General features: G+C 34.6%; 2 protein-coding genes across 5 annotated transcripts in view; both read right to left on the bottom strand.

Annotated features, from left to right (window-relative positions):
• LOC106057162 (ribosomal L1 domain-containing protein 1-like) overlaps positions 1-12,579 on the bottom strand; it is a 187,793-nt gene extending 175,214 nt beyond the window's left edge. Inside the window, exon 1 of the mRNA XM_056022049.1 lies at positions 12,576-12,579. The gene's annotated coding sequence lies outside the window, so the exon portion shown is untranslated. The remainder of the gene's footprint in view (positions 1-12,575) is intronic.
• LOC106051656 (regulator of G-protein signaling 7-like) overlaps positions 1-20,738 on the bottom strand; it is a 39,887-nt gene extending 19,149 nt beyond the window's left edge. Inside the window, exons 1-3 of one of the 4 annotated variants that reach the window (XM_056022029.1) lie at positions 20,480-20,738; positions 3,639-3,741; positions 2,525-2,691 (exon numbers count right to left, since the gene is read on the bottom strand). In XM_056022029.1, the coding sequence (XP_055878004.1) occupies positions 2,525-2,691; positions 3,639-3,741; positions 20,480-20,548 (339 nt within the window). In that variant the 5' untranslated portion in view covers positions 20,549-20,738. Of the gene's footprint in view, positions 1-2,524; positions 2,692-3,638; positions 3,742-3,892; positions 4,754-20,479 lie in introns of those variants that run through there. The other 3 variants (XM_056022030.1, XM_056022027.1, XM_056022028.1) reach the window with 3 other exon arrangements.
• Between the last annotated feature and the right edge of the window lie 3,070 nt (positions 20,739-23,808).

Here is a 23,808-nt window from a genome sequence, read left to right as displayed (position 1 = left end):
AATCATTGTTTACCCCCCACCCCGTACTCTTTTTTAATATTATAAACATTACTATTCCCTTTGACTAGTGAACATGTACTTTATATAGAAGTTATTTTGTTATCTCCCTTGATAATAATCCTTGTTATTATTTTGTTATCTCACCTGATAACATCTTCTTGTTATTTGTTTTTTATCTCCTCTGGGATCAGTCCCCCTACTATTTCAACATGGATTTCATCATTACTATGTTTATGTTCAATATGTCTGAAATTAATATATCTGATTGATACCAGAGGTCTTCGAATGATGTCAAAGTGATATGAGCTAACTTGTCCCATCTCATTTCAGCCTTTTTCTCCTTTATACAGGTTCACCAGATGGCTCTGCGCCCAGTGTCCACTACTACCTACTGCACATGCTCACTGATAAGAGCCACTGACTAATACCTAGCGCCTGACAACCACTGTTAAGCAACTGCATACACTTCAACAAACTAGAGACCCAGCTCGTTCCACAGCTTACAAATACCATCTATAAGATAAGGCAACAGAAAACAGAGATAATGTCACATAGCACCTCCAATCGATGATGATTAGTCCATGTGCCAGTCATTGCACATATGGCGGCTCCTTGTAAATTACCACCCTATTTTCATTTTACTATTATTGTTAGTAAATCATTGTAATTTATTATATTTGCATTGTTAGTTGCCCGCATTTTAGCTTTGCGCTTTTAAGTGTTAATTTTGTGCAAATGAGATCCAATTAAATTTACTTGACCCTATAAAACAGCCACAACATCATTCAAATCAACAATGCATGCCACAATATCCATGATAGAACATTTGTACAGTCAGTGTTACATGTTGCCAATTATACAGTATTGGCTGTGATTTATTAAACATTAAAGTGTGACGTTACTTTATACTTTGAAGCACTGAGTTGTCGAGTTCTATCAGTCTTTCGGTTGGTAGTTTCATGTTGTGCAGTTTACAGTGAACATGGTGTGTGTATGATAAGCAGTTCTTTGAATAATTAAACAGTGTTTGTCACCTTCCATGGCAGTATTGCTAAATCCCACAGAAGATTCTATTAGGTCATTGAAAGGGCAGAGGATGTGTAAAGCAAATCATGGTGCCAGCTAGTCAGAATGGAATTCATTTTATTTCTTTCTAATTTAATTATTTAAAACTCTTCCTACTGACAGTTTCCTTTCCATTCTGATTCTTGCCCTCAGACATATTAACTTTTCTGACCAATAAATAGATAGTTTGTCTCTCCAATATGAGGTAAAGGTCAAATGTTATTTTAATATCTCCCCTGATAACAATCCTTGTTATTATTTGTTATCTCCCCTGATAACTTCCCCTTGTTATTACTTAGTTATTAAATAGATAGAGTTTGCCCCTTCAATATGATGTAAAGGTCAACTGTAACAGACTTTCAGATAACTAGTTGAATAAAATCTTAATTTGGCATTTAGCCCGACTGGGCTCTATATAGCCTTGGTCAGCAGCCATCCTAGGAGATGGAAACTCCGAAATAAAAGCTATGACTATCTGTTGTTCACAGCCATCTCAGACATCTATGCCACTGTGAACAACATTTAGTGTAAAGAGTGGTATTGGACATGCAATATCTGAGCCCAGGCTGGTAGAAATGCAATATTTCTCAACTTGAAATACTGTATTCCTCCCTAATCTTCGGACTCGAAGACAAGCCTTATTATTATTAAATATATATAACTCTCACTGTCCAGGCTCTCTGCAACACTGCACCAGGACACTACCAACTTTAAGAACTTGACAACTCAAGACTCCTAATAATGTAACACTTTAATGTCCAATAAATCACAGTCAACACTAACTACTGCTGTTATCAACTCTCTACCATTGTATCTCTACTAGCCTCTCTGCCTCCTCCAATACTTGTGCTTGATGGAAAGGATTTCACACTGGCCTCACAGTATTGGACTCAACTCGTACTGGTGAAGTGGCACTACACCTTTGCTGTTTATAAAGGGTCCATGAAGGCCTTCTCAAAACTGAAACATCACTTGTCTATTCCTGGGGATCACATTGAGCCGTGGCAGATTGGTAAAGTGATTGGCTTCCAAACCGGAAGTCCTGGGTATGAATCCTGGTGAAGACTAGGATTTTTAATATCAGGATCTTTGGGGTGCCTCTGATTTCATCCAACTCTAATGGGTATCTGACATGAAATGAGGAAAAGTAAAGGCGGTTGGTAGTTGTGCTGGACAGCTTTGTTAACATATGACCTTTACATCATCTGCCTTACAGATGCCAGGATCTGAAAGGGGAAGTTAACATGACCACATCCGACATGACTGGCATGAGTAGTAGTCACTATAAATCTTTCTTGAAGTGTCGAGCAGCGCTAGCCTATGTAATCTATATCAACTGATTACACATAATTACCTCTATTCGTGTCGAGTTTTAACAATATATATATCTCTATATAATGTGTTGAGAGTGAATCCCTTCTGCTTGTTGAACAAATTGTCAAAAGAATACAATGGTTACCTGAAACCTGTACAGGGAGGCATCTTCTTTGACTGTCAGATTTTTTAAATCAGTGACTGGGAAAATGTAGCCATAGTGACAAAGCAATATGGCTAACTTAACAGCCTCCATGTGTTCTTCTTCTGTGATTTTCAAGCGTGTGGCCAGCCACTGTATCAAATCACTCCCTAGGGTACACAAAGTTAATTATATTATTTAATATAGATTTTTTCTTAAAATTAAGATTATCTTCAACAAGACTTTGACCACAATAAGTTTATTATAAACTGTCAGCAAATTTTATTATTCTATTTTTTCTACAAGATAAGAAGAAAAAATATTTACAGTTCATTATTGTTGCAACAGAGAATGAGATATATAAAGATTTTATTTAAGACCATATTAAAAACAGATTCTGTTAGGCTGTCATTGTTTGAAGTGGTAATGAAAATAAGGGACATTACCAACAAAATGCTTTCAATGGTATATGTCTCAAATAGCCTCTGATGACCAGTTAAACAAACTCCTGGCCTTCGCATGTGGCTTAGATATTGGGTCCAGCAAAACTGTTATAACTTACAGGAGAATGGGCATAAGCTAATAATTAGTGCCTAAACCATTAAGTTTTGGGCAGGAGGGGCTCATTAGCTTTGACTGGCTACCCACTTAGGAGAAGGAAAACTCTGAAGTCAAACTTCTACAGTCTTGCAGTTATACCCAAAAATGGAAAAGGTTTCTGGAGTCAAATCAGGAGTTGGCGACCCCCTAGGCAGCTTGGAGCACACAGTGCTACACTCTGCTAGAGCCTGCTATGCCACTGACCCTGAACTGTAACACTTGCTGTTCCTTTGGATAGATCAGCTACAAGGAGAGGTGGGAACTGCTATGTGGGCAACATCGTTCTGACCATAACTTAAGCCTAAGCCTAAGTCGTTTTAAGACTGAAGTCCAAAGCATAGTAAATAGAAACAACTTCCGTTGATTTGTACAGTATGCAAATACTAAAAATTAAAGTGTTATTTTTATATCTGCATCAATTAAGTATACTTTATATACTATAGTGTGTTGCTTTTCAAAATGAAAATGCTACACCTCTATCACATACATTTCTAAAACACATTTCTAATAGACTTACCAGTGAATACAGATGGGATAAAAGTAAGAAAGGGGAATGTTTTCTGGCTGCGGACTGGGACACCTGATTTGGACAGCTGCATTTCCTGGACAAGTTTCTCCATCTATAGAATATGTTCAAAATATGACATATATAAACCCAGGCAGACATTACAACTAGTTTAGTTAAATCTACTTGGAAGTAGCAACTAGCATATCTTAGATGTTTAGTTCACACAGTGAATATATTTTGGCATTTAGTCACTTTGAACACACCAGTAAATATTTCAATTTTAAGCAGACATCAAATGGAAGATCCATATGTACTTGTACTTTTTAAAGTGTTAACAAAGGAACATGTCAGTAAAAAAAAAAGTATGCACAATTTTCACAGGCTAGGTCAACTGTTGACAAAAAGAGTTGACATCTTGCAAAAGTGTAATCAATAGAATCAATGTTTCCATCACACACATGGGTCTATCAATAACTATCACAGAAAAGTAAGCACTGCTCAAAATATCCCCTCAACTTATGACAAGATTGTACTTTGTATGTAGTACATGATGTGATTCGCTTATTCATCACTAGAATGAATATTATTACCTATTCTTTACATGCCCATAGTCTATTAATAGCTAGCAGCACGAAGACAATGTTTATTTTAATAATCTAGATCAGGGATTCTCAGCTTAATTTTAATAAGCACTCAATATTCAATATATTAATATACAAAAGAATACTAAATGAACTTTTTATAGATATATATTTATGAATGTTAAAAATACATGTTTCAATTCTAATTTAAGAAGTTCACCCCATGAATAAATCAACAGCTAACAGACACACCATGAATAAATCAACAGACACATCATGAAAAGAACTTTTGAAGCACTGGGAAGAGCAGTAGTATTGGACTGCTAGAAGGTAACAAAAATAGACATGAAGAAATCAATAGCTCACTTTGATTTGTATGACCTTAAGCAATGCTCTTCTACCATCATGTGCAGGAGTGCAACATTATCAATGGATTGGCAGAACAGAATGACATGATGATCAATTAGCATAATTATCAGTGTAGGGTTCAACAATTTATTTAATTACACTCTTCTATTATGGAGATAACTATTAACATGTAGAGAATAAAGAAACTGTAGAAAATGAAAAAAAAAAAAAGATGCAACAAGAACAACAACAAGCTACAAAATTTCCCAGTCAAACAACTAGATCCTGGTGAACTAAATTTATGAATTAAAAATCTTATGAGATGAGGGATTAAGTTAAGGTTAACATAGTAAAGGCTCAACTACTTTGCCTACACTAGTACACATTTAATTTTATAACAAAAACTTCAAAGAAAAGTAAATACACATGTATTGGTCAAGTATAAAATATAGTTATTTACTGTTGATCGACAACAGATTTACAATAAACAGATGAGACTAAAGTCAGAAAGTATGGACCAAAATAATTAAGTTTAATAAGTGTGAGCAACCAATGAAATGATATATATTTCAATTAGGAAATGTGCTAAAACAAAGCCACTAGAAGAAAGTATGTAGGCATACACAGAGAAAGTACTAGAAGAAATACATAAGGAGTCCATGGAAGCTATGTACACAGAAAAAGTACTAGAGAGATACATAAGGACTCCATGGAAGCTATGTACACAGAAAAAGTACTAGAGAGATACATAAGGACTCCATGGAAGCTATGTACACAGAAAAAGTACTAGAGAGATACATAAGGACTCCATGGAAGCTATGTACACAGAAAAAGTACTTGAAGAAATACATAAGGAGTCCATGGAAGCTATGTACACAGAAAAAGTACTAGAGAGATACATAAGAACTCCATGGAAGCTATGTACACAGAAAGTACTAGAAGAAACACACAAGGACTCCATGGAAGTTATGCACACAGAAAGTACTAGAAGAAATACATAAGGAGTCCATGGAAGCTATGCACACAGAAAGTACTAGAAGAAATACATAAGGAGTCCATGGAAGCTATGTACACAGAAAAAGTACTAGAGAGATACATAAGGACTCCATGGAAGCTATGTACACAGAAAAAGTCCTAGAGAGATACATAAGGAGTCCATGGAAGCTATGTACACAGAAAGTACTAGAAGAAATACATAAGGACTCCATGGAAGCTATGTACACAGAAAGTACTAGAAGAAATACATAAGGAGTCAATGGAAGTTATGTACACAGAGAAAGTAAAGCTAACATAATGCCTGTTACTAAAACCTTAAGATTTAATCATTTAATCAAATGCCATATATAAATTTAACAAAATAAACAAGATACATATTTGATAAATCCATGACAGGTCATTGTTTTCACTAGAAAGTCAATTCTTTAGAAGAGTACAACATTAAAAGGCTGCCAGAACTAGATATTTGCCAAAATAGGAAACAGTTGGTCCAAGGACCAAAGCAATTTCCTTCTCACTATATCATTTTCCCAATCAATGGCAGCATAAATAATTCAAAAGTTCAAGCTGTTTCTGTCCAACTGGTCTTGTGTTCCTCCCCCAACTCTGAACTGATGAATACAATTGTATATTATCCTAACTATTTGGATTGTATTATAATGTGATTCCACTCAGCAGTTAACTAAATGTTCTGTAGTATTTCATGACAAGAGTCTAATATACTGACTTTAGTTAAAGGTCTGGAATTTAAGTTTGCCTCAGGGTGTGACCTTTACACAACAGACTGAACTGAAACATTCAAATAGCTTTTATTTTCTTTGTGATATAGCGATTCAAAATCTTAGGCAGTACATCATTTGTCTATTGTTGTATTAATTTTGATCGGTAAAGAAAGACTTTGTACACTAAAATAAAAAAAATGATTTAAAAAATGAAATACATATCCTCTTCAGACCATGAGAGTGAATTACATAACACTCAATCAAATCATAAATTTGTAGTGTATTTATTTTTTAAAACAATATTGTGTCTCAATATTTATATATTTACACCAAACTTTATCTTCAATTGTAAATCAATTATTTTTATGCAGTGTCTATTAAGACATCCTTTTTTTTTAAAGTTTTTTTTTAAGTTTAGAAACAGGCTAACCTATTTGGTCTAATGCAAAAATGTACTTGCATATTGATCTGATCTGGAGCAAGCTCATTTAAGTAATAAGAGAGGTTAAAACAATAGGCTAGGTCAAAATTCAGGAATATCTAATAAAATTTAGCCTGAAACAATAATTTAGGGTTAATAATATTGTGTTATTAAAATAACTTTTCATTAGCATTCTTAAATGGAAGTCTTATTATTTTGTTGACATTTTTACATTTTTATAATTTTGTGTGACTAGGTTTCACTTTAGGGCAGTGTTTAATAGTACAAAGATAACTAAATGACCCACTCATCCATCTACTTAACACAGTCATCATCCCAACAGCAACGTATGCATGAAAGACATGGAAATCATCTGCCAAAATCAAGAAAAGACTAAATGTGGCTCTGCAAAAATGGCTAAGAAGGATTTTAGGAGTCAGTTACAAAGATCAGGTCTCAAATAAAGAAATCCTATGCTGAACTGGGTCCCACTCATCACTAATTTTCACTTTTTTGGGGTGCAATAAAAAATACAAACATGTAACCAGTTATTACAACTGAACACATTTCATGTTCAAAATTACCATCTAAATATAGAACTGTGGTGTTCTAATAGCACTAGGGAAAAGTAGTTCTAGTTCTTTAAATGTTTTCTTTATTTTAGGGGTCCTACTCTGATATTGATCTAACCAAGGTTAAATAGCATTTTAGTTTTTAAAAAGTTTATTTCAACCCACTCTGACTGTCTGGTAAAAAGTTTATACACATTATTTCTCCCAGACCTAACCTTGGATAAAGCTGAAATTTTGGACAATCATTTCTTTTACCTGACAAAACAAGAATAAATTAAAAAATTAACAAATTAGCTAATTAACTTTTGATAATTAACTATTTTGTAATTGGTGACTGATGTGGTGGAATAAGTTGAATTAAACTTTGCAGGTCGTCGCTTTAAAGTTTTAAACTAACAATAGATAACTATAAAACCTATTTCCATAAGCACTTCACTATCACAGTGGTTAGTGTGTTAACTTGAAGAGGCTAAGGAGGCTTCAGCTCTTGAGTTTGAATACAAGTTGTTCATTTCATTTTTTTAAAAATAACATTCACTCAGATACTTCCTCTTTATTCTCTCTCCCCCCCTCCCTTAAAACTGGTCCAGACAAGTGATAGGATCATAGCATATTGAGAAAGCTAAAAGCATAAAATCGCACTAAACAAAAACAATCGGTAAAATATATTTTTGATCGCACAGGATTATTATTGTTAGTTTTTATTTTTCTTGTTTTATATTCTTGTTTGATTTGTAAGTTTCTTTTAATAAATCCTAAAGCTTTGTTTTGAGTTTTAAAAAATGATTTAATCAATATGGGGATTTCATGGTTTACTTTTGATCTAACTTTTGATGTAACTGGTCTACCATAAATTAGATAAAAGTAAATTTTATTTCTTTTACCTTTTTTGTTACTTATTAATTGACATTTTTCTGAATGGAAATACATATTCAATTGATATCCATTTCTGTAATTCTCTATTAAATTTTCAGTATCTTGTGCTGTTTTTATTGTTCTATATATTATGCAATTATCTGCAAGTAGTTTAACTTTTGTTCCTGAACTAATGCATTTCAGTAGGTTATTAAAGTGAAATAAAGTAAAGGTTATTCCTTCAGGTACACCTGAGTTTACTGTTATTCATGTTGGTTTGGAGCCATTTTAGTTTGTTCTTTACATATCAGGAAATCCTGAATCCATTTGTGTAATGGACCAGTTATGCCAGAATGTTTTATTTTTTAAAGCAAGTTATGATGGTGAACTTGCCAAATGCCTTAGAAAATTCTAATAAAATGGCCTCTATTTTCTAATTTAATCTTTAAGTCCTTTGAAAAGTCATCAATTAAATCTAGTTTCACATAACATAGTTTCATATACCTTAAATTTCTTAAAGCCATGTTGGTATGGAGTAAAGATGCATATTTATCTAATTGATATCTATCTATATATATATATATATATATATATATATATATATATATATATATATATATATATATATATATAATTCTCTTCATGGCTCAAGAGTTTGGACACCAAGTAATGGAAAGATCACTCTTTTATTTCTGCAAGTCGGGCGGACTAGAGTTACCCCAAGTAATTTTAGATGCGAAAAAAAAAGAGGGGGGGGGGGTTAGTATTCACCCGTCACTAAATAGCAGGGCCGGACTTCACCATTGTGACCAAGAAGTCATGGAAAGAGAACAAGTAATCTATATATTCACCCGTCACTAAATAGCAGTGCCGGACTTAACCGTTGAGGGGCCCTATGCGAAATGGATTTCGCGGGGCCAAGTTTGGGTAGGAATATGGATAATAAGTGAAAATTTTAAGAGTTTCTATTAGAAAATAAATTCGTCTTTGCATTTTATTCATTTTTTACTAAGTACAGAATTACTTTTTGAGCCTTGTGTGTAGCAAAGTCATACAGTATATCATTCAAATTCTATTTCCTACATAGATCATGTTCAATGCCAAAAATTACCAAATATTTCAATCTATCTACGAGAATTGTTGACCTCAAGTAATTCTTCATTAGGATTGGCGTTTTCCATATTGAATGACACCCCAAAATAACAATTTTTGTCTATATATTTCAGGAGATTTGTATGACTTTTCAAAAGATTTTAATAATTTTCGGATATTTCCAGGACTTTTTCGTATATTTTGCAATTTCTGGAGATTTCCAGGAGCTCCTGGTTAATCAACAGGAGTCCGCGGTAAATCTGTTATAAGTTATAAAATGGTTTAATTTAATAATTTTTTACACCTAGAATTAGTGTGGGTCCTATGAAAGTGCGGGGCCCACTGCGGTTGCATAGGTTGCAGTGGCTTAAGGCCGGCCCTGCAAAATAGCGGCATATGCTACGCTGCCGGTCGACTAGTTGCTATATATTATGTGTTCTAGTATTTTACATGTGATGCTGGTGAGTGATACTGGTGATGTAGTTTGTTGGATGGATCAGATTAAATTTATTAATTCTTCTTTTTCTCAATCTCATTTTTATGAAAGGTTTAGACATGTAATATTATATCTGAGATGAATGGTCCAACGGTTTCTAGATCAGGGAGTTCTCCATATAGTTTTTAATCTTTCAATAATTTATTGGAAGAAGAAGATTAAGAAACAAAATTATCCCTTTTTTTCACTCACAAAAGAGGGAGAGTGAGTCAGACATACAGGCTTTCTCTGTTCTGTAATGTTAAACAATTCCCATTTATTGGCTCCAACCTTTAAAAAAACAACTATTGTTTAAAGAAACTTTTCATTCAGTAAAAAAAAAAAAATTAAAATACTCAAGCTAATTTTGCTTTGTTTCTTTACATGAATATTTGCTGCATTAAGGATTTATTCATGTTCCAACATTTTCAATCCAATGTCATATCAGTAGCATCACATTACAATTTACAGAGAAAGAAGTACAAAAAAAAAAGTTTAACAAAATCAATAAGATAATTTCTTTTAAATGTCAATGTACTACATCTAAAAATAATAATTAAACTTATTTAGCACTATTAACAAACATCACTTGACCAATACTATAAAATATATATCTAGTAGATTTAAATATTCGAATTTTGAAATAACACAAAAAGACTCAAGACTGACACTCCACTTCAATCCAGATTCTAGAATCTAGGATAGATTTAATTATTAATTAAAATTAGATTATTCTAGATCTACATATGTACCATCTGAATGTAATCTATTATCTGATCTGATTCAGTAATTAGATCTAGACCTAGAAATCTAGTCTATTCTTGAGTCTACTCTAGACTGAAGTCAGGGAATACTGGATCTAGAATAGTACTATAGTATAGTATTTAAATCTAGTGACAAGTCGATTAATCTATAGTATAGTCAGTATAGTATACTTCTATACTATATTCAGTATATTCAATATTGCAGATAATCTTACTAATCATAGTTTTTCATACTGGTCAGTGGTACTACTGTTACTGTTACTAATCAGACATAGAATATGACAGAATGAGAGATCTATAATCTATAGCAGGGGTGGGCAACCTTTTCGTATCGAGGGCCGCATTAAAAACATTTGGCAATAGGGGGGCCGCATATATATATATATATATATATATATATATATATAATGTGTGTGTGTGTTACAGCTTAGAAAAATATGTTAGCTAACTGTGTATAATGTCTTTTAATTCATATTTATACTGTATACATTCTTTTTTTCACACTCCTAGTTTAGGAATTACAACAAGAGTGAGCAATTTCTGAAACCAATTTTACGATTTTTCAAACAAAATTTGCTATTGTCTTTTTACATCCTAACCTTTAACCTCAAATGTATAGTTGTACTTAATGTGAATTATTTAATTGTTTACACTCGTTCCTAATGTTCCGGATCTGTGGAACTAGTTTACTAGTTGTTATTCTTGTGACTGCTGTCAAATTACAGTTAGTCAACATCAGACTATGATCACACTTTTTTAGTTTCCACAAAAAAATGTTTGTTTACAAATGTATGTTTACCCAAATGATGTGAAAATTTAACAGCAAAGTTTTTTAAAGTATATATATATAGTAGGGAAATACAGCTTCTGGCACCCATTAAGCTCCCGTAAAAGAACTGAATGGAACATCTCTTTCAGGTCATAATTTGCATGGAGTTATATACTTTGGAGCTGAATCAGTATCAGCACTAAATGGTGAGCTGATGGTATTGAAAACTGGTTTTTGGCATCTTAAAATTTGCTTTTATAAATTCCATAATTAAGGAATCTAAAATAAGTCTTGTACTTTTAACTATTTCACTAGAAATAGTTTCACCTTTCAGCAAAGGAAAATGACAATACCTGTTTTCACTTGCTTGCCTGGAGAAATTGGAAAGCCTTTTGTTTGAAAAGATTTAAAATGCACTTACATTGCATATGCAAACAACTCATTGCAATGGCTGCCATGAAAAACATGCAATTTGTCTTCCACTCTTCATTAGAAATATTAGTAACAAAGTCACACTCAATGTCCTTCAAGGACTATAAAAACTTCTTCCTTGAGATTTTATATTCTTCTCATTGCCTTGCCCATGCTAAGTCAATGGAAACAACGGAATATTTTGTTTTAAAATCTTTTTAAGTACTTGTCGGAACTGCCTGTGGTTAAGACTTATAGCTCTGATAACTGTGGTCACAATTATATATGGGTCAATAATTTATAATTTTATGCAGCTTTGTGCAAACTTTCCTATTTTGAGTTTATGGTTGGTATATTCTTTAAAACAACAACAACTAACAAACTGTTTTACTCAGTCAAAAATCAAGCTCCATCACTTGTTACACTTGCCATCTTGTTCCAAGCATACCCAACAGTCAATACAGTTCTTCATAGCATTGAATAAATACTGGCCTGAGATTGTGTCTTAGATTGATTGTATTGAAGTATTGTCATAGATAGTCAATTAGGTTAATCTTCGTTTACTTGGAACTTTTTATAATCATGATTATTATATATAATGAGACAGTTTCAATAATTTATAAAGATATTTAGAGTCATTTTAAAAATATATTTGGATTTTTATATGTATGTACTATGGGCACACCTTATTTCTGTAGGTGTCAGTGGGCTGCATAAAACACTATGGCGGGCCGCATGTGGCCCGCATGTCGTAATTTGCCCACCCCTGATCTATAGTGACTATAGTATACAGAATATAATTGATCTAGTAAATTCCAGAACTAGACTAGATTTGTTAAAATTTGATTATTGGTCTTAATCTAGAGAATTATAATTATATTAACTAGATAATGTCTAGACTCTAGATTTAATGAATAGATTTTATCAATCTATACTAGATTCTAGATCTAATCTATTTTGTTATATTATATATTATATATGTCTATAGTTAGTATAGATCTAGTTTCTAGATTTTACATTTAGATATAGTTATAGATATATTCATCATATAGTTGATAATTTTTGTAAATACAATTGAATATTTGATAGAATGGATGTCTATAATATATTATTAAATATATTTCAATTATAATCTATGTTCTGTAGCCTATAAGGTATAAATAGGGTTGACTATAAAAATATATATATATTGAAGTATATTAAGTATAGATTTTAGATCATTATAGTAAAAATAAAAGTATAGATCTTGAATAATCTAGACCAAGATCTATTCTAGTCTAGATTCTTGATCTATTATATTATAATTTATAAATGTTTTTTTTTTATTAATATAGACTCCAGAGTATTAGTCTATAGTCCCCCAAGGAGGAGTCCTATCCCCAACACTTTTCCTAATATTCATAAACTATCTAAATCAAAACCTACCCAAAAAAGTTAAGAGCAGCATGTATGCAGATGACCTTGCCTTAATTAGCACAGAAGAATATGTAGGAACATCGAAATTTCGATTACAAGATGCTCTTGATAAACTCAATAATTGGTCCAAAGACTGGGGCATGTCCATTAACACAAAAAAGACAACATATACCATATTCTCACTGTCAACAAAACAACAAACAATAAAATTAACATTAGATAAGGAAGCTTTAGAAAAAAATGACAGCCCTACTTATCTTGGAGTCACCTATGACCCGAGACTAACCTGGAAAAACCAAATAGATAAAACACAGAGTAAAGGCATCCAGAGACTATCCCTCTTGAAAAAATTAGCTGGCACAGATTGGGGAGCAAATCACAACATCCTGAAAAAGACCTATACCAGTTATGTAAGACCTGTACTAGAATATGGTGCCACAGCATGGGGCTCAGCAGCCCAAACCAACCTTAGAAAAATAGACAAGGTTCAAAATATTGGTCTAAGGATAATGACAGGAGCAATCAAAACAACACCCATAAGAGCTATGGAGGAAACCGCTGCCCTGATCTCTCTGGATGAAAGAAGAGAAATAAAAATCCTTTCCCAATTCACAAAATTGGAAACCTTGGAGAGGCACCCACTCAGAACAAAAATCCACAAAACTGGCACAAAAAACCGTCTCAAAAGGACCAATTTCATACAGGAATCTCTAAACCTAAAAAAGAAACACCAACTTGAAAAAATTACTCTGGAATCCTCGATACACTATAATGAATCTCCACCCTGGGACGAAAGCCCTCTTCCTACTATAAGGGACCATATTGAAAACATAAAAAGAAAATCTGATTACAGACCAACAGAGCCCAAGGAAATAGTGAACTGTTTTCTACATACCAATTACCCTAGCAATCAGTGGATCAGAGTTTACATGGATGGCTCATCCCATAAAGCCACCACAAATGGAGGAGCTGGAATACTTATCGAATGGCCAGATGGAGGAAAACTAGAAAAATCCTTTGCAACTGGAGAGCTCTCTGACAGTCACAGAGCAGAAAGGGAAGCACTAGCTGCTACCATGCTAGCAAATCATCCAAGTTCCCCTCACAGTCAGATTGTCTTTCTAACAGACGCAAAAACAACCCTCCAAAGCCTGCAAAACTCTGATTCCCCTTATATTAAAAACCTCAGAACAGCACTCACAAAGCTCAACCACAACAGCAAAAAAACTGTCATTCAATGGATACCAGCTCACATACAACTAGCAGGAAATGAGAAGGCTGACACACTCGCCAAGAGTGGGAGAACAAACTCACAAGTAAACTCTGCTCTCTATCCAGAAGAAATGAAGAAATTAATTGTAGATAAAATAAATGAGAAATGGACGAGCTCCCATCCAAATCACAAGAAAGATGATGCTTACTATAAGCTATCCCGACAAGACCAACGTCTAATCTTTCGACTCAGGACTGGACACAACAGAATGCGACAACACATGTTCCGGAAGCTCAAAATTGGAACCAGTGAAATCTGCCCATGTGGAGTATCACCAGAAAATGCCGACCACGTCCTCCAAAACTGCTCTCTCTACCAAGAGGCCCGTATAAGACATTGGCCCCAAATCACCCCAATAGAAAGAAAACTATATGGAGAGCTCCCTGATTTGGAAACCACTGCGCAGTTCATCTCATGTATTGGTCTAGTCATATGAACACTCCAACATAACAATGAGAACGATGAAGAAGAAGAAGAAGAAGTCTATAGTCAATAGATCAAGATAAATTTATACATCTGACTGCTAGATCTATAAGTATTAGACAATATAATATTATAATATTAACATAGATTAGAGTCTAGATCTAAATCTAAAATTAAAAATTAAATTATGGCTTTTATATGGCGCTACTTTCATACTTATAGCATGCTCAGACACTAGCGGATCCAGAACTTTGGAGTGGGGGGGGGGGGGGGGATTTTTTTTTCAAACCCTAACCCTATGCATAAACGTGCGTACAGCATATATTTTTAAAAAAAAGCATTGTTTCTCAACCTTCGGCGAAAAAAAAACCCAGTCATGTTGTGGCATTTCTCTTGCAAGCTTGGGGGTCTGCGGGGAACGCAGCATGCTTCTCCAGTGATGTTCGGGGCGAAACCCCGCCGCCAAAATCGTTTTCTTGCATTCTTCACTGAAGTATTCTCCTGACATCTACAGCACATTAATAATCAATGGAGTTCGGGGCAAAGCCCCGAAGCCAAAAGCATTTTCTTACAATCTTCACTGCAGAAATCCATTCTCCTGACATCTATAGCTCATTATTCATCAGTGGAGTTCGGGGCAAAGCCCCGACGCCAAAAGTGTTTTCTTGCATTCTTCATTGCAGAAACGTATTCTCCTGACATCTACAGTTCATTACTCATCAGTGGAGTTCGGGGCAAAGCCCCGACGACATAAGTGTTTTCTTGCATTCTTCACTGAAGAAATGCATTCTCCTGACCTAAAGCTCCCTATTAAAAAAGGACCTTTTGAATAGTGTTGTAAACTATTATAATATGAATTTATAGGCCCTTAATACATTGCAAATAAAACCAATTTGTTCCTTGAAAAGATAAGATACCCTACATATTTTGATTAAAGCTTTGAGGATCGCCGCCGAAGAAAAAATTATTCGATAATTAATATTCAATATAATTCAAGCGTAAATTGTGAGTTATAGTCCCAAATTTATGTAACTAGAAGATATCAGATTGAGCAAAGGTTGGAAAAGGCGACTAGGAAACAATTAATTTGGTTTAGAACTCATCTCAATCGTGACTCTTATACTGAAAAATTTCGTTTGAATTTTAACTTTTCCAAAACAAAGTCTTTCTTAAAATAATTATGATAAATTCATGTGAAATTACATAAACTCTATCTGGAAAGGGGAGGGTCGATAGAGTGAAAATGATTAATCCTCGCTCCTTTTTATAATTTCTGCTAATGATTGCATTTGGCATTAAAGAATAGGGGTGGGGCGACTCGATATATATAAGATTTTAATTTATAGCATTTATAAATTATATCAGTGACAGATTTTTTATATTTTGTAATTTCTTAACTATAATACAAAAAGAAAAAGTATTTGTTTGTTGAGGGGGGGGAGGCGATTGCATGTATCGCCCCTCCCACCTGGTACAACCCTTTTTCATTTTATATTTAATAATTATAAAATTTGAGATTAGAGTGTGGTGTGACATAATATACAACGGATTCACATACCAATACGTAGTTTATATTATATAGATATTCAACTAATTGTGTTCACAAACTATGACTTCTCCATAAAAATAGGACCGCCCCCCCCCCCCCCCACTAAGAGGGCTAGAGTAGGGAGGGCAGTACAGGCAATCGCATACCCCCTACCCCACCGAATCGGCCAAAATACCAGAAGGGGAGCGACATAATATAAAATTTATATATTAATTCAACTAATTTTGTTCACAAACTATGATTTGTCCATAAAAGTAGGACCCCCCCCCCCCCACTCAAAGGGTTTAGGTGGGAAGGGCAGTAGAGGTAATCATATAGATATTTAATTGATTCTGTTAGCAAGCTGTGATTTCTACAAATAAATTGGACCGCCCCCATCCACTCAAAAGTTTATTGGGGGGGGGGGGGGGGCAGGTTGATGTCATCGCCCCCTCCCGACCCCACCAAATCGGCCAACATACTGGAAGGGGGGGGGGGGCGAAATAATCTAAAAATATCTTAAAAATATAAATAATTAGTATATATTATTAACATAAGTAATAAATTCGTATACAAATTGTGTGAATTCTAATCAAAAATTCGTCCCCCCCCCCCCAAGAATCTAGATCTATCGTAACTAATCTAGCTAGATCTAGAGATCTAGAACTAGATTAGTAGTCTTAGTACTTACCTTAGCTGCGCTTAGCCTCAGTCTAAGTCTAAGGCTGCTAGTTTATTGCTAGATGTTCTAAGGCCTAAAGCTTTGATTTTTACTCATTTTAGATCTAGATCTATGATCTAGATATCTAAGATCTAATCTAGATCTAAAAATCTAAATTCTAAATTTAGTAATAGACCTAGATAGTTAGAATTAAGTTAGTAATAGTAAAATAGTAAGTTACAGGGGCGGACTGGCTATATGGGCAAATGGACAAGTGCCCGTTGGGCTGGCGCCAAATGGGCCGGTCTGGTTGCAACCAAAGAAAAAAAAATTTTGAATGCAGACAATTATTTAAAAAAAGTGACAGCAGCAAGACACATTTCATTTATTTATTTTTTACAATTAATTTTGTTTGAATTTCAACAAGTATGTCAAAAAATTTACACTATACTCTGTACGTATTATTACTTGCAAAACGTTAGGTTGTAATTTTTGCTATGCACGAGCGTCAAGGACTTTGACACTGCTTTGATGTCTTCGAGGTTGTGTTTGGTCTAATCATTTTACTGGTCGTTTGATGGCACTCCCATTTGTTTTTGTTTTGCTCCTTCTGTCCCCCGTCTTTTGACAATCAACAAAAAAGAGGGATGAGAGAGGTTAAGTTACACAACATTGATATAACTTAGAAAAAAAAAATAGGGGTGACAATTAGCTCTTTATCAAAACTTAGAAATTTAACACACACACAGCCCTTTTTGAGAATGTACTAGGACGAAGGAAGAGCTTTTCACATTAAGTAAGTCAGCCAGGAAAACCACTGACTTAGCATATTTTAAGTCACAGATCAACATGCATGACTAGATTGACACATGAAATGCATAGGAAGTAACTATCTTATTTTTTGAAGAAACGTCTATAATATATAAGTAATACCATAAAGTTTCAAACTCATTAAGGCTGCTTTTGTAGTGTTTATAGTTTTCAGACCACATACATGGATAAATAAAATACATTACGTAATACATCCAGTTTTTGATTCAGTTTTTGATGCGTTATCACACTTTATATATTTTGAAGAGAATTAGGTTTACACCTATAATATGACACATGGGTGTAGTCGAGATGGGGAGGGGCTCTAAAACCATCACTTGCCTCAGGCCTCATTTTCTGAAAGGGAATCTTTACTTACAGACCCAGTGCAGCCAATTAAGCAAACTACAGTCAACAAATTTCATTAGCGTAGCCAAAAGAGGTTTTGAGGTTACCCACCCCCTCCAATACAAAAACTAAAGCAAAACTATAGTTATCATTTTCTACCAGTCCTTGGACTCCATTAATCAAGTGCAGTGAATAGCAGATTTGGTTTTTGAATTTTTTAGTGGAAGAGTGGCATACTAATTGCACTGTAGATACATCAGAATATGCATTTTTTTAAGCTTAAAATAACAGAAATAATACTTGGGGAGCTCTTGGCGTTCCCCCACACTCCCTAGCTGTTCTTGTGTGTGCTGCCTTTTCACTAATTAAAGGAAGAGCCTATTCAAGGATACAAAAAAAATGTTTGAAAGAATGAACGGTCAGAATGTAATGAAGATTAATTACACACACACACACTCAAAAAAATATAATGCAGAGAGGGGGGTGGTGGTAAAAAATATCCCCCACACCAAAAAAATCCTGGCTACGCCCATGATATGACATGCCATTTGTGGGCCGGTTGATATGGTAATGCCCGGGCCGATTTTGATACCCAGTCCGCCCCTAGTAAGTTATAACAACTTTGGAATATAAAATACTTTTAACTTTATATTAATTAGTAAATTACTTTACTTAGAAGACAATAATTATCCAGAACTAATTACTTAATATTTATAATAATGATAGAGATACTAAATTTAGATCTAGTCTATTATATAGATCTAAATTCTAGTAGAGACTATCTAGATCTAGAATAGATCTAGTGATCTAGATTTAGACTCTGTATTAACCGTATAAAATAAATACATAATCAGTAGTCTGTAGAGACATTAGAGTAGAGTAGTCACAGTACTCAGCAGTACTGACACTACTCAGAGTGAATAGATCTAGATCTATAATACTAGATCTATAATTCTATAACTGTATAATCTATAGACTAGAGTTCAGAGTAGAGTAACTCAGTAAGAGACAATATTTACAATTTACTTAACTTTAGTTAAAGTTTTAGAGACATATAGAATAATTCGAATAATATAGAATCTAATAGATCTATATTGACTATATTATATATGATATTCTAGTCAGAGATCTAATCTAGAGTAACTTACATCTATCGAACATCTTCGTTTTAAGGTACTTATCGAACACCCCATTGTATTTTTTAAAATTCTCCTTTATTTCGATGATTATGACGAAACTAGTCCATTCCTATTGTGCATCGTCCATTTCTTTATAGTTAAGTTATATTTAGTTTCATTTTCACCCGAGGATAATTTTTTTACTTATATTCAAAGTGCATTGGTAATAATAGTAATATTGGTATAAAAATTTCACTTTTTTTGACCTCTTGGGAAGAGTGAAGTGAGTCTCGGGTTAAGCCGTTAAGGGTATTTTTTAATGCCAATGATGCTTAAGCTCAACAAAACCTATATAATACGCTTCTTCTAATTAGGCTGAGAAATATTTGTAACTATTTTTTTTAAAGTGTCCTTTGCTACCTAAACATGAAAATTGAGGTTTAAAAAGGGGGTGTTCGATAGTTACAGTAATAGTATAATACTATTATAATAAATATAGAATACTCCTTGGTTCTGAGAATGTCCGAGTCTTTCCACCTGATTTCCTGTAGGGCTGCAAGGGGTATCCTATATTTCTTTAACACTTCAGTAAGTTGGGCTAGCGCACCTGCTCTATAAAGGCTTAGCACGTTCCATGTCGCAAAACAAAAATCATGTCCTTTTCCAGGCCTAGGTTGTTTTCCGTTGAGATCTGTCCGGGTTTTAGCTTTCGTAACAGTATTTTTTATATGACAGAGTTGTTAGCCCTGTGCATAACCATCTGGGGGGCTGCCCCTTTCAGCTCTCTGGATAGCTGCCTTTATTTTTGGGTAAGGTATCCCTCCACTTCCTGCAAGGCAGCAGGTTTGATTTTGGTCCACCCCGGGTATTTTATTTCCCCGGTACCCACCATATCTGGAGGGCATTCCCCTATCCGCCACCTGGGGAGGCGCTCGATGGGAGATCAAAAACTCCACACGAGCCCTCCATGGGCTGTAGCGCCACTGGGATGGATGGATGGAAAAAATATAGAATATAGTATAGAATAAATTCGTATGAATAATACTAATAAAATAAATAATACTAATAAATCTTTGAAATATTTCTTACTTAGTTTTAAGTTTACTAGATCACGACACTACAGTCTACACTAACACTTAGTAACACTACTACTACTAGATCTACTTACTACTAGACTAGCAGTCAGTAGCTGCTGAGACTGAGACTAGCTAGATTCTAGATCTAGATATCTATATAGATCTAGAACTAGATTAGATTGATTACTTACTTTTTCATAGACAGCATGTCTGGGTTTGTTGTCACGGCAAGTATCCATTGTCCTTGTTCCAAATACCATCCTCCTATACAAATTTACGGTATGGAGGTCGACTTACACAGATAAATTTTCATTTTTAATCCCTTTTCCTATGCGGAAGCGATGTCTGCTATGTAAGGATGTTAACCTTGAGGTCAATCTATTTAAATCCCGTACCTTCAACGAGAGTTAAAACTGAAGATCTAGACTAGATCTAGATCTGTTACTAATTGAGTATTATAGCTCTCTTTCTAGATCTATATATATATATAATCTCTCAAAATAGATTATAGATCCAGCTAGAACTAAATCTATAGACACTATATCTCATTATACTGGACTATGAATATTTCTAGATTAAATAGATGTTACATCTAAATAGGCTTTAATAGGCTTACTCCACTGAAAGTCTGATTGGGAATACTCAGTATGAGTGCATTCCTCAATTCTCAATACTCTAGTCCTAGATATAAATATTTAGTATTATACATATAATGCAGATCTAGACTCTATATCTAAAATCGGAATTCTTGTTATGAAAATTGTAGTTTATAGTCTGTCAAAATGACCTAGATTAGATATACTGATATAGGTTATTGCGGCATGGGCACCTGCAGCAGGTGGTACACTTGCACCCACTGGCGGATCCAGAACTTTGGAGTTGTGGGGGGGGGGGGGGGGGCGATTTTTTTTCCAAACCCTAACCCTAACGCCCAGTAAACCCTAACCCCATGCATAAACGTGCGTACAGTATATATATATATATATATATATATATATATATATATATATATATATATATATATATATATATATATATATATATAGGCCTATCTATATATAAAAGCGTTTTTTGGCATTCTTCACTGCAGTAACGCATTCTCCTGACCTACAGCTCATTATTCATTCTATTATAAAGGACCTTTTGAATAATGTGGAAAAATATTCTAATATGAATTTATAGTCCCTTAAATACATTGCAAATACAACCGATTTGTTCTTTGAAAAGATAAGATATCCACCATATTTAGATTAAGGCTTCGAGGATCGCCGCCGAAAAAAAAGAAATATCCGATTAATAATATTCGGGGGGGGGGGGGGGTCGGCCGAGTGGGGGGGGGGCGATCGCCCCTACCGCCCCCCCCCCCTCTGGATCCGCCAGTGCTTGCACCCCCCCCCCCTTCCCCCCTGGATTCTGAGTAGCCAAATTCTAGCCACCTTTTGCACCATAAGATATATATATATATATATATATATATATATATATATATATATATATATATATATATATATAGTGCTCCAAGAAGCGACTGTTCCATTTTAACTAGATCTAGATTTATTTTTATAATTCATCTATTCAGGTCGCACACTCGTGTAAATAATTGGAACCTGGATACGATTTTCTAAAACGACTCTAGAAATATGACAGTTGGTGTATTATATTAGGCTTTTTATCGTTGGGAAAAGAATTACTAGCTCGTTGGTAATTCTTGGGTAAACTCAAGTCCGACCTTTTTAATTTTTCAAAGAATTTACTGTAATGTTGCCGCGCCGTGACAACTTACGAGCTTCAATGACCCTCAGAACTATACCGGCGGCGAACTACAAACTAAAGATCTTGGGAATGAGTGAAGTTCGATAGAACACTTTTGGAGAAACAATAATACTATCAGGAGAAATCGCTTCTCTTCTCTTGAAAGGAAAAAGATTTCCATTAAAATGGCATAGTACTTCTACTAAATAAAAAATCATTAAAAAAAAGTCTTTTGGAATGGCAACTTGGGAACCCGTTTCAGAAAGAATAATTAGAGCCAAATTTTGTCTAAGTTCACAAATGTTCACATCATTATGTGTTATATTGTATGCTCCTGTTGATATGGTGCGCAAAGGTGCACGCGTTCAATATAATAAAGGATCATTCTCCGCCATGACACTAATGGTTGTTGTTTGTTATTGCTGACTGTGAACCTAGATCTTAATTAACATGGTGGCAGCGGTGTATTAATGATCAGAGGCAGTGGCGTAGCTACCAATTTGCGGGTGGTGCGGGCCGCACTATGCACCAAGTGGAGAGGGGCACCAAATTCCCCCCAGTGTGTATTAATTTCCTAATTCCCTGAGCGTTTCAGTAAAAACGACTAATTGCATGGACACGAACAAACATAAACGACTGTATTTTAAACATGAACTAACGATTTATAAACTAGTAATTTCTTCAATACAATGTAAGCTATAGAACAGTTTGAATCTAATTTACTAGATTTATTTCGGACACACGTTACATGTTGTAACTACACTGATCAATGCTCTGTAATATAAAGAAGAAGATAGGCCAACCTTTTTTTTTACTTCATTGTTTAGTCCATTGGTTTAATCTAGATATTAAGTTTACTAATATATTTCTAAACCCTAGCTCTAAACAATTGTCTTAGTTTATTCATTTCTTTATGATTCTTAATAGTTTACTTTTGGAAATAATTCTATTGTAATGTCAATTTTTTTAAAATAAGCTAACCTTTGTTTTATTACGAGTTTTTTTTAACTAACTAGTTAATTGTAATACTGTAACGTAAACAAAATAATGAACAGTGCTCAAAACTAGTCTGGCTGGCGCCTCAAAACCCTTTTAAGCTCAGACGGAGAAATCGGCATCTCTGGTTCTGTCCGGTCTGTGTAGTCTATAAGGGCCCCATACCCAGATCTATCGGGGTCCCTCATTACCGACCCATCGGTATAGCAGAAAATGGCATCGGATGGGTAGGACTTTAGTGTAGCTGATGCCAAGTTTTGGAGTATGGCAGGTGTTCATCGCCTCTTGGTGGCTCCCTCTTGTCCTATAAGGGACATCTTTATTTGTGGGGCCGGAAATCTCCTCCACGGAGGGCAAGTATTAATTCTTCTAATAGGAATTCTATCAGTGGAGAGCCCAGCTGATTTTGTCACATTGGCCGCAATGTGGAGGAACGATCGCATTTGTATGATGCGCTTCCTCTCTCTCCACTGTTGCACTAAGATTGTGGTGGGTAGCCTAGAGTCGCCCCTTTTGTAGCGCTCGTAGGCCGTAAGTACCGCACTCTCCCTCCTTAAATGTAAAGGGGCCATGTCACAAGACGCTAGCAGTGTGCTGGCGCCTGCTTGAACTGGTCGTAGTCTAGGGTGATTCTGGAGGCCCGACTGTTGACGCTGGAACTTTGGTGGCTTTAGCCCTGTCGCGATTTTGGTGTTAGTCTATATAATTAAGATATGAAACTAAACACCGGAATATAGTTAGAAACTATAACTTTAAACTGTAACTTTATTTA

This window comes from Biomphalaria glabrata, chromosome 2 (genome assembly GCF_947242115.1).
Source record: "Biomphalaria glabrata chromosome 2, xgBioGlab47.1, whole genome shotgun sequence".
Taxonomy (NCBI): domain Eukaryota; kingdom Metazoa; phylum Mollusca; class Gastropoda; family Planorbidae; genus Biomphalaria; species Biomphalaria glabrata.
This window is presented reverse-complemented; position numbering and strand designations above follow the sequence as displayed.